Source organism: Dinoponera quadriceps, unplaced genomic scaffold (genome assembly GCF_001313825.1).
Source record: "Dinoponera quadriceps isolate SergipeBrazil2010 unplaced genomic scaffold, ASM131382v1 scaffold1476, whole genome shotgun sequence".
NCBI classification, from domain to species: Eukaryota; Metazoa; Arthropoda; class Insecta; order Hymenoptera; family Formicidae; genus Dinoponera; species Dinoponera quadriceps.
Window position 1 is genome coordinate 421605 of NW_014555863.1, and position 12485 is coordinate 434089.

Consider the following 12485-nt stretch of genomic DNA (forward strand, 5'->3'; position numbering starts at 1 on the left):
GCAGCTGAAAGCGTTAAAGCCTTTCCCGTATATCTCGCACTCGGTGGAGTGAATAATACACGCGTGGTGATGTGCTGCACCGTGCACCGGTAGAATGCAAATTGGTGTTTACTGTAAATCCGGTCGGAATCGGCAACGGTCGTGCAACGCGAACGCAAGCACGACGAGAACGGCTCGCAAGTGGATTTGGCGTACTTCAACGTGAGTATAAACCGTGACACGCGTGAAGTATGCGTGTAACGGGCGAAGAGCCGAAAGGGAGGAGCAGCATCGGCTGATTAACGTCAGTCGAGCCGAGTCTTTGAGGCGGATGCATACCTCATCGTGGCTTAACGTCGCGATTAATTAATGCACCTCCAGAATACACAATACGTTGACCGACTAATGAGAGACGGTAGCATCGTCATCGCGCGTTCAGCTCACCGAATAATTGAATATCGAGGTAGACGCGTATCTCGCGATGATACGTAAATTGCGCGAGACGGAAGATAAATCTCGCGATCTACGCTCCCGAAGGAATAAATCATACCAGCGAATTACAGTCCGTCCCTCCTGCTTGCCCCGCCCTGTGTACGTATTTGTTGGAGCGTTCGGCACATGTATTGATTGATGTTTATCGTTCTACGATCGGCCTGCAATCGTTCCTTTCTGTTCGCGAATTCGCGAACGAATGGTGTCGTTTAATCGTCGCTGCGTCGTCGGCGCGTGAATATATTTCTACGTCACGTCATGCACCCGGAGGTGTCGAGAGTTACCCGGATAAACGGGACAAGGAAGCAGCTCGCATCTTCCCGCGGCACGCACACTTCACACACGATCGCACCCGATACCTCTTTGATAGCGATATATTTTTCTTAGTGCCAATCGATATCGCCGCGTACAAAAGAGCATATACGGGGAGCCTTTATCGCGGGTGATGCGCGTACGGTAAACAGAATTTTCGCTGCGTAAAACGCAGCTCGCATTTAGCGCGACGCGCGCGGTAACGACTCGTCGCGGATAACGCTTCGATTTTTGAAATAATTACGTCGCGTGCGCGATAAAACGCGCACACACGATTGTCGTGATTGGGAAAGAGGCATTAGCGAGAGTGATAATGAAATTATCGCTGCGAAATTATTACACGATTTGAATCGTGTTATTATCGTCGGAATTATATCACGCCGGATAATTAGATCAGCTAATTCGCGTTTCTCGGACATCGGGCGTTGGTAACGTTGATAACGTCCGGTAGCTCCGAAGCGGCTTCTCCGCTCTGTAGGTCGCACGCAGCTTTTATACACGATCATATGCACGACGAGGAGACGACACCACGAAGCATGAAAGAACGATTATGCAGCATTTCTACAAGTCGGCAAACGTGATCTTTGCGCATAGCGTAAGTTTTACTTTTCGTTCTTTATTTTCAGGTATACACTCTCTCTATAGCCTTATTCTGTGTACATACTCGTGGCAGTATCCCTTTAAAACGATAGCCGAATCCACGTATGCGTATATTTTCAGCTTGAGATTGGGTTACACAGCGAGTCTTGAGAACGTTTTCAGTCCCGTGAGATAAGTCCGGGTTTCGCTTCTTAACGCGCGACAGCATTTGTTTGTTATTATTATGATTTTTATTATATTATTTTCTCACACACTGCACACAAACGTTTCGGTTAGCATTCACCCCCGCGGGCGCTACATCTTCATTCATTTCTTCCTACCCAGACACATTTGGGCTCTCTTATTCTCTTTCAAAGAAACAGGCATCTCGAAAACCGTTCGAAGGAAATTAAAAGTGTAAAGTAATCTTACCTTTTCCATTACGGGGAGACTGGATCCCTCTTCTCTGGGTTTCTTTCCTCCGCTACGATCTGTACTTACTGGTGGTGGCTCTACGAAGCGCGATAATAAACATGGTATTGGTACTAAAAGCATAGCGTTGAAAGCAAAATTAAAAAGTAAGAGACAAACAAAGATAACACGTGCGATCCGCACTGTATCTAACTCATGCTAATATTTACGCTTTCCCTTCCTCCTCCCCCCTGCCCTTTTCTCTTCTCGTCCGATCCCCCTCCTCTGTGTCTCACTTGAAAGGTTTTCCGCGGGCAACTTAATATTTGTGTTGCGTTGAATGGTTTGTTCGCAGATATGAGAATGTCCTCGTCCATGTACGAGGTGTTCAATTGGAATTCTAGCCCCGATCCCCCTTTAACTCCTGCCAAGCATAAGAGAGCCAGCCTCTCTCTACCTCCCACAACCGACATCTTTGCCGTCGATGATAAATCCGATAGCGATACTCGGCGTCCCATGATTCAACGGGCTGCCAGTGGTGAGTCCTGATGTTTCAGAGCCTGCCTGCGAGTTTCGAAGGAGTTTCGTTCTTGTTCGCCTCGAAAGAATGAATATTGTCGACCCTATTGTTTCTCGTTTATGTTAGCACACTCGCTCTTCGCGGATTCTCTCTCTCTCTCTCTCTCTCTCGCTCTCTTTCTCTCTCTCTCTCTTTCTCTCTCTTATTTCTCTCTCTCTCTCTCTCTCTCTCTCTCTCCCTCCCTCTCTTTCTCTCTTGTTCTACGTCATTATGTCTTTCGTTTACTAATCACTACTCAGTACCGGCATGTCACATTCATTTAACACCATACAAGCGTAACCCCCGCGCACTTTCTCCCATTAGTTTCCGCAAGTTTCCTTTCCAATTGTGTGGTATTGGTCGGGTGGGTTTTACGATTTCTCGGGAGAGACCATCGCAACCAGTGAGCAGTTACACCACGTGGCAGCCAATATCACGCAATAGTGTGTTATTAGTTTGTCGACTTGCGTACGATTCCTGCTAACTTCGTTACTAACACGAATAGATTGGTGATTAACTATTTAGTTGCAATGTGTGTTGGCTAAGTTGAGTCTTAGCGAGTCTTACTGCCACTTCGTTGTTACTCGTTGGAAAATTTAATTAGACATATATATTTGAATTACGTGTCGTAAAAGATAGTGAATTAAGTCATTTTAGAGAAATGTTCAAAAATTAGGATCTTCCGATTAGAAATGACACGGGCTTTAAATGTTATTGCGAATACGATCTAATCGGGCGCTTTTCATTAGCTCATCTTTTGGTTTACACATTATTCGTTTAATTAAACCATACACTCATATACATATCAATACAACACTGGACTATTAGTCCTCATTAGCAGTTGCATAATTTATAATTATTTGGTGACTGATTGATTAGTTGTATAAAGGGTAATTTAGCGACCCATGTAAATGATGAGGTACATCACCGCGCGGTGTAACCGAATAAATTGTGCCGTTAATTTGACGTAGATTTGTGTGAGCGTTACAGATAAAGCTTGCATGAATAGACTCCTCCATGCCCGATTGAATTCGAATGTTGCCTTGCTTTTACAACGCTGCTTATACAAAGTACATCGTAAAACTCCCGTCCACGTACTACCAGATTACCCGGCTTCGAAGTTACTAGTTACATGCGCTTTAATTGCACGGAGATCTATGTACACTGAGAGATAAATATTTGCCAAGCGGAGTAAAAGATTCCTATTCTGAAATACATTCGCAGGAGAAACGTGCCAATTTCTCGTTTTACACAATCTCCACAAGGAAATTTAAATACACACGCGAATTCGCACCTCTCTGTGCGTAACACGATTCCCAACAAAATCTCTTTCTCTCTCTCTCTCTCTCTCTCCTCCTCCTCTCTCTCTCTCTCTCTCTCTCTCTCTCTCTCTCTCAGTGTACCACCCGCGTTATTCCCACACGCCACAGCATGAACGGCAAAGCAACCGCGAGGAAACAGCTAAGAGCAAAACAGAAAAAAGAAATTCCGGGCGCGACGTTATCGCGCGCCGAGAAGAGAAGCTCTCTACTCGATTGCGTCTCCATTTAGTAGCGAGCCGCGTTCATCCGCGCGGCGGATTGGCTGCTGCGACTCTGCGTTGTCGCTCGCAGAATAGGCTACCCTAAGCGAGACTCTTTGCAGGTGAGGAGAACGACGGCACCACGCCCAGCACACCCAGCTCGGTTTACCTGCGGGTGAACAGGAGGCGCACCGACCTCATGCCGACGATACCGTCCCCGCGCGACGGCCCGCCGTCGACGGCGCGCAGCTCCAGCGCCAAGGCCTTCACACGCTCGCCAGGTAGGACTTACTCCATGTCCAGGCTGGACCAGCTGGCGCAGCCTAGGAAACGCGCGTCCGAGCAGCTCGGCACGCTGACGGAACAGCAGCAGCAGCAACAGCAGCAGCAACAGAGCCAGCCTCTGAGCGCTTCTAGCATGAGCCGCAGCATGTCGCACTTGGCCGCGCCCGGCGCCAAGAGTCTCAAACGTTCAGACAACTCGCGTAGCATGGGCACGCTGCCGGGCGCGGCGCCGATACCGAGACCCACCCGCGCCGAGCGACTACGCCGCAAGGCTCGCGAGCACCAGCAGGCTCAACAGCAACAAGGTAAGAGAGCATGCCGTGCGCACTCAACTCGACCCCCTGGATGCCCTCCAGCCTGTGTACATAGCTGAGGTACCTTAGCCTTGTCAGCTTCTCACGGTATATCGACCAGTTGAAGTTTCGTTTTTTTTTTTCTTTTCGCTGTCGAAAGCCGCGGACTTCTCCTTGATTTTGTAGGTAATAATAGTTGTATGACGACCAGAGAAGAATAATTAGGACCAGTAAGAGCCTAAGAACAGATGATAGGGACACATTTGAATGCTATTTTAATTAGTATTAATTGTGGGGAGATATGGGCTATTCAGATCATACAGGTTATTATAATTCCGGTATGGTCTGGTATTGCAAAATTATGTGGTAATTTTTACCGCAATATTTCTCCGTGTGTAAATCACGTTACGAGGACGGTTTAACATCCGAATAACTGTTAATCTGGGATCGAAAAGATCGGTTTAACGTGAAAGGCAGATTCTCCGCGTACGATTACCGAATAAAAGATTCGGATATATGCTTAATACACGACTAACATGTATCACTTCCCACAATTGATATTAATATTAACTATATTAATATTCAAATGGCATCGAAACATCCATGCTTTTACTGGCTTTAATTAATCTTCTTTGATAAAACTTAGCGGCGGAGCCGTTGTTACTTAACAGTTTCAGTTATATGATAGCTGTGCGATAGATTACGCGTCTTTACTTTCTTTTCTTTTTTGACTAGCGGCTCTATGGCTCTTTCGTAAATTCGCTGTCCCGTAAGAGAAGTGTCGGTTCATCCTCTTAGCGCGCCGACTTTCTCCAGCCAACGTCGCTACTTTCCTCGGAGTAATTAATCGCCCATCCCGCTTTGCGTACTAATTTTTCCCCGTTAATTTCTCTCGCTGTACACAGCCGGACCTATCGCTTAGCGACGAACTGACGCAAGCCAGATCGACGTGTAATTTTCGATAGAATCTCGGGAGCGATCTTTCGCGAGGGAGAATTACCGTAAAAATCATAACATACGTTTCATGCATCAGACGATGTACATGACTGCACTCACCGTCCGCGACAAGAGAACTTCAGTGTGATCCGAGTTGAGTGCACACATGCATGGATGAGTTTGAAAAGGAGTCTTTGTAAATCAAGTGGGAGCGGATGGCCAGTTTCGTTCTAACGAACACACAGAAGGAAATGCGATCTCAAAATGTTTCAAAGCGGCGGTGTGTCGCCTTTCCTTCTCTCTGATCCCGAACCGCGGAACAATATTAACCGCTCTGATTCTTCTAATTTACACTTTCACACGTGTTACACTTTTTTCTACAGTGACTAACTTGCCGATGTAAATATATCTTTCCATACTTCTTGATTTTAAATTCTATACCGAGCTCTCTTTTGCCACCTTTGCGACTAAGGGTCAGTTGCACCGAGAGCGTGGCTTAATTTATAAAGGAATAGCTAACTTTGCTTAGAGCACTTCCTTATTCCTCGTAGATATAGATCTAAACATCACGTAGAAGAGAAGAGAAGGTAAATGGACGTTGTTAGCGTGAATGAATCGCGGCGCAACTGACTCTTAGCTTTGATCTCCCCGAATTGATTAACAAAGCGCTCCTACTAAGGAAGGAACCTCTCTCAGCAGCTTTTCGGTGCCAAGGGTGAAGGTATGGGCTAACGTTCGGTAAGCTGCATGTTTTCTTTATTTTTTATTATATCGCCGTAATTCGTATAACTCACCCAGTACTATATATATACACTCGTATTTAGTGTGCAATACATACCATGTTAATCCACATTCTGTTCGATTCTAATCGATTCGTTCACGTGTCACATTCTCTTTTTTTTTTTTTTTACGCAATTAAAAGCCTGATTTCTCTTTTCGTTTTGGCTTGATTCTTTCGTTTCGATTACACCCTATTTTGTAATTACCCACACTATCAGACTGCACTCGAACACCGGTGGCGGTGCTTGCGTTTTGCCGATTTCTTGCCGATTTTCGCCTGCTACACTTTGCGCCCGCCACAGCGGCAAACATCACGAGCGGAGACACGACAACGCGGCCGTGTAAACTCGCAATTCTCGCACCGTCGTGCGTACGAATTTTTCTATCGGGAGATTCTCGCGTCGCACCGAGAGAGACCCCGCGCGATCGCGTACAAAGCAGCCTGTAGTGAGCGCAGAGATCAAACAGAATGCTTACCTTGGGTGGGTGCGCGTAGGTATCCGCAGCGGCGAAGTGACACCCAACAGCCCGTCCCGACCGCACAGCTCCATGAGCCAGCAGAGCGCCAGCAGCGTGGGCAGCAGTAATGTCAATCTGCGTTCCCGTACCGCCGCGTCGCGCCGACCGCGGCCTGCTTCTATTGCCGGTACCGGTGTCTCGGTCACAGAAAAACACAGTGAGCATGCCCATTTTACTTCTCCTCGTACCGGCCCTTTCAGGTCGCCAGCAGAGAGAACACACAGTGGCCGCAAACGCACGAGACTGAAAAAGAAAGTGCACGTTCTCGATTAAAGCGAATATCATGGGTCGTTAGGATAATTATCCTGCTTTGAAGGGAGATATCGAGCGGGGTGAAAATGAGGTGCAGTTGTGTTTGTTCGTGTAATTTAAAACTAGAAGACCTGAAAGGGTTTGAGATGCACACAGTACATGTCTCGTACACGTCTGAGAAGGTCCGACTGTAAAGACGTTTTTCAACTTTATCATTTGGAAATTTTTTCTCTCTTCCTTTTTTTTTTCTTTTCTCCTCTGCGTCTTCTTTTCTCGTATGATTTGTGTATAAATTTTACATTTTTATTTTCTTGTTTTTACTTTACAAATATATTTTTATCTTTATGTACATATTATTTTTGCCAATATCTAATGAGAAAATTGCACATGTAAATACTGTATATATCCGTGAGAGCCTCGCGCGGTTGCAGCAGGAAATATTTCGATCGTTCTCGTTACCGCAGATCTGGTGGGCGACGTGAAACTAACGAAGGATTCAAAGCCACCACTGCCAAAGGTCCATAGCACTCCAAAGAAACCTTCTACACCCAAAGCTACGGAGGTGAAGAAGCCGACGGAGAAGTTAATCAAGAACGTCAAATCGTCACCGCGAATAACCCCGAAAGCGACGCCCCTGCAAAGTCCCGGAGCTGAACACGCACCGCTCATTCGCGAGTCCACCGTGGAGATCATAAAGCAGATTGACGAGAAGGACACGCAGGATGTGAAGTCGGAGGATAAGAACGAAGAGAAGAAGGACCAGGGCAGTGAGAAGATTCAGGTAAATTCTCCTTTGCGCCTCGAAAACTGACAAGACTATTCTATATCTTCTGAATGGGAAGAATCTATCTTTTCGTTCCCGTGTATAATTTCCCTAAATGCGAACTATTACAGCCACAAGAGTCAAACATCATCGAATCCATAACCGAGGACACAAAGATGGCAGAAGAACAATCCGTGCCTGTGTCAGCCAGCAAACAAGTCAAGGACGAGACTAATCTGCTGCAGGAGAATCTGTTAAGCGCAGTTACGGAGGAACCGCCGAAAGCCGTTAAGAAGGAGGAAAACAAACAAGAGAAGAAACCGACAGAGATATCTGAGGTCAAGCCCGAGAGCGAAGTGGACGAGCAAATCGACATGTCAGGTATGCTCAAGCGACAATTTGTCGGACGATTATTTTCCACAAGTTCATCGTCAATTCTTCGTCTGTTGACATTGGTTATGCGTTTTTATTATTAACGTCGAGTCACTTTTTAGCCTCGATGATTGCGAAGATCAGAATCACCACCGAAGAGGAAGCCAAAGCCGCTTTGGCCGAGCGTAGAAGATTGGCCAGAGAGCAAGCGGAACGAGAGGCGGAACTTGAGCGTCAGCGAAAGGTACACGATCTACGAATCGATTCAGTCGTTAGACAGGAATCTCGATCTTGATTAAATCCGCCAGCTCACACGCAATAATTCCCGCAGGAGGAAGAAGCGCGCTTAGAAGCCGAAAGATTGCGCGCGGAGGAGGAGGAGCAGCGTCGTTTGGAGGAGGAGACTCTACGCTTGGCTAATGAAGCTCGAGAGGCTGAGGAGCAGCGACTGCGACTGGCGATCGAGGAAGCCAAACGTCGCGAAGAGGAAGACAGAAGAAGAAGAGAAGAGGAAGCTCGTCAGAAGCAAGAGAAGGAAGAAGCGGAGCGTAAAGCGAGAGAGGAGGCGGAAAGGTTAGTCCGAGGGAGACTCTTATCTCATTTATATCCGCTGGAAATTCACGATGGACACTGTGTGACTAGCGATATCCATACATTTAAATTGCAGACAACGAATCGAAATGTCGGAGAGGCTTAAGAAAGAGGAGGAGGAGCGCAACGCTAGACGCAAACGAGTCGAGGCGATTATGCTTAGGACGAGAGGCAAAAATCAATCCAACACGCCAACCAAGGTAACATTATACCTTGAAGATTTATCTTGCAACTAAACTGATGAAATCGTTTAAAAGTTAAATTTACTCGATCAAGAGAGTTGTTTGAATTAACTGTTACATATACGGAAAAAGGGAATTAGCTGTGGGGACTAAAAGTACAGGGACGAAATAAATTAGCTAAATTAACTAAATTTCAGTTGTATTATATGGACAGCTGATTCTTACTTGTAGGAGATAATTCTTTTTTTCCCGTGTACCTAAAATCAATCAACGGAATTATATACAAATAATTCGTTACGGGAAATATTTGTTGCGCAGGGTGAGGCTGGTGATGGCGACAAGTTGAAGGAAGAAAGTCCTAGCGACGAGAACAAACCCGTGCCGGGCAGCAAAGGCGACGACGTTATGACAGCCAGTTTAATTTCCGAAGCGACCGAGCAATTCATTAGTGGTGAACAGCGGGCGCATCAGGTGGAAAACGACGCTGCGCCGGACATTGTGCACAACGGCACGCATAGCAACGGCATTAACGAAAGTAAAATTGTATTGGATAATAATCAGGGTAACGTTGAAGGAGAATTGAACGGTCATCATACGAATCACGGGAACGGTATCAACAGTCAGTCGATTACACTGGACAATGCCACTGTGTAAGTATGCCAATTCTTCAGTCACGGATTCACAAACACGTGTTAGACTCCACCGCACGACGTAGAGATATACTTCTCGGCTCGTCGACCGCCGAGAAAACACGACGATCAAAATTTCGAACAATAACGAAACTGATCCGAAAAAATGACTCGTTTCTTCTCGGTAGATCGATGGACAATAATATAGTAATCGCGAGGAGGCTCGCTTCGGTAACGTGTATTTAATTGCCGCATACATACCGAGGCTGAACAACATAACGATATAACGATATAACGGTACAATTTTGGACACGTGTCTTCAGAAACCGAGATTGATATAACGTTCGCTTGATATACGCGCAATCGAAGAAAATAGATATCAAAGTATATTGAAGAAATGAATATCTTGGCCGAATCGAAAAGCTTGTTCTCAAATCGTCTTAAATCTTGTGTTTCTAGAAAATGGAAATTATGTGCTTATGGGCTTATTTTATGAGCTTTCGGTAGCTTTATAACGCATAATTTTTACCTTTCTAAAATATGGACTTAAGATGCTTTGGTAATATCGGTTCTTCGATTGATTCTTTTTGTCGCATCGCGAAATTACGTTATAAACGTGGTATGAGAAATCCATTGGAACAATCTTCTAATGTATTTAATTAATCAGCAAGAGAGGATATAGATAGATAATATATATATATATATATATATATATATATGCAACGTGCAGTTTCTATGCAAGTAACATTTTTACAGGACATAAATAATTGCACAATACTAGCCAATATACTATTCGTCTGAAATTGACTGATTACTAGCATAATCGAAAACAATGATCGGCCGTATAGTTGAACGGTCGCAAAACTGAAGCGTATATATTATCATACAGTTTAAGACGGCTGAAGTAATTTGCAATAAGAGGATCAACTTTTAAATATTGCATGTAAAACCTAAACGTATTTACGTAATTTAGAATGGAATCATTTACACGTTATGGAAGACAAGAAAATCAAATACATTACTTCGGCATCTTTCCTACATACAAACTTCTTAAACAGAGTCTGTATAATTTAAAACCACGTGCCACATTACATTAAATTAAGCATATTGTATAATTTTATTTGTAAATAGAAGCGATGAGGGTTCTATATAATAACGAGCAATTGTCGCACTACGTGAACAAATTGATTACTCCGAGTTTTTAATTCGTGCACACACGTAAAAGGAATTTTGTGATTCAGAAAGACAATTATTTGAACTTTCATTTGTGGCAGAATATGTAAAATCTTTAGACGTATATTCCTAGAGGCCTTACTGTGTCGAAGGCTCTGTATATAATGAATTACGTTGTTCGAGCTATGTCTTGTAATGTCAGTTAACTACTAAAGTGAATTAATTAAGTTTTGAGAGTTATATACGTATATATATGTACACATTATAAATAGTTATTTAGTAACAAAGTTTACTGCGCTTTCCCGAGGATCGCTTCGAACTGCCTATTCGACTTAATTAATTTTACCGGACGTTCACTCGCTTCGTGCAAATGTTACGAGTAATCCACATGTGTTGTACATTGCAAAAGTAGTCAGAGCAACAAGGTTGACGAATATAAACGCGCCATTGCGACTCACCGTTTAACGATACGATTAGCTGCACGATTATCAGCGTATTAACCAACAATAACCTCACACGCTACAACAGTAAAACACTTGCTACTACAATGATAACGAAAGTGCAGGTATGAAAATGTATATTGTATCACCTATTATGATAATTACATATATTTTATAATCGATATTCAGCTGTGTACTAACGAGACAAATATTACTATTTTTAGCTAGAATGATCAAAGATATCGGGAATTAATCGCGTATGTACTCCGATTGTCTTTAGACGTTATGTCAACGAGTTGGAAGTACTTTATGTAATACCATACATGAAGCATGAAACCGTTAAGAACCACTAACAGAATTACACATTTAGCGCTAAATCACACGACAAATAAACCTCAGTGTACATAATGTAAAGAGAGACAAGCAGCATAAATCTAATGACTCATCGAAACGTTTCGTTTTGTAATTTCACAAATACACCGGCTCAGCAAGGATGAGTAATTTCAGCGTTGTAATTAGCGTTGATTGAAAAGCACAATGACACAACCAAAATATATTCGCGTATATAATAATTATACACGAGATATATCACGTGACAGAGAATATTTCGCATATCGTAGACTTAATGAGATATCATCTTCGCTGAGCACACTTCTCTGATCTTTCCTTTGACTATATAGATACGAAAATAAAAAAATCTCTCCACTTACCGTTCCGTTGTATATTCCGTGAGTGCGATTGATCTTCGCAACAAATTCCGCTAATCACCAATGCATGTTACCAGTTAACATTAATATGGTGTGGCTTGTTTTTTCCTTGCACAATAATTGTCTGCGTACGTCCCTCATGCTTGTTTATATTGTATACTCTATCATCGAGCGGGTATATATATATGTCAACTTTTACTGCCTACTTTTGCTATGTACCTTTACGTGTTTTTTCGATACAGTACTTTTCCATGAGAAGACATCTCTCTTCACACACTCCATATCCACAAATCCCACATGAAAGGTACTCATGCCGTGCAAAAAAAAAAGGACAAGAACAAAACAGAAAAAACGAAAAAAAAAACTAAACGCCGGCATGAACTTTCTTCTCTTACACATTTTGATTTCGCACCGACGAGTGAATTGATTGTGTGGATTTTTTGAGTGTGATTCGATTTTGTATTAGATCCGTATTTGTTGTTTTGCTGTAATATGTTCTAGCAAGTCTATGGTTATTATGATTATATATATATATATACAGTTGACGTGTATATCAACTTAATCGATTTGCTCTCGTAGTATCTTGTTATTTAAACAAAAACCTGTTGCGATCCATCCACGGAATAATACATTTTATAACATGATAATTGTTTATCCGACTTCATATGGCCAAATGCAGACGAAAATTCTGAATGTCTATATACGATAC

General features: G+C 43.5%; 1 protein-coding gene across 18 annotated transcripts in view; it reads left to right on the forward strand.

Annotated features, from left to right (window-relative positions):
* LOC106745599 (ensconsin-like) overlaps positions 1–12485 on the forward strand; it is a 182649-nt gene that overhangs the window by 166667 nt on the left and 3497 nt on the right. For 13 of the 18 annotated variants that reach the window (XM_014621345.1, XM_014621346.1, XM_014621338.1 and 10 more), the window contains 9 exons: positions 2129–2311; positions 3977–4444; positions 6645–6824; positions 7384–7700; positions 7814–8063; positions 8177–8298; positions 8386–8627; positions 8722–8845; positions 9146–9477. In XM_014621345.1, coding sequence (XP_014476831.1) covers positions 2129–2311; positions 3977–4444; positions 6645–6824; positions 7384–7700; positions 7814–8063; positions 8177–8298; positions 8386–8627; positions 8722–8845; positions 9146–9477 — 2218 coding nt within the window. The remainder of the gene's footprint in view (positions 1–2128; positions 2312–3976; positions 4445–6644; positions 6825–7383; positions 7701–7813; positions 8064–8176; positions 8299–8385; positions 8628–8721; positions 8846–9145; positions 9478–12485) is intronic. The other 5 variants (XM_014621350.1, XM_014621336.1, XM_014621341.1 and 2 more) reach the window with 4 other exon arrangements.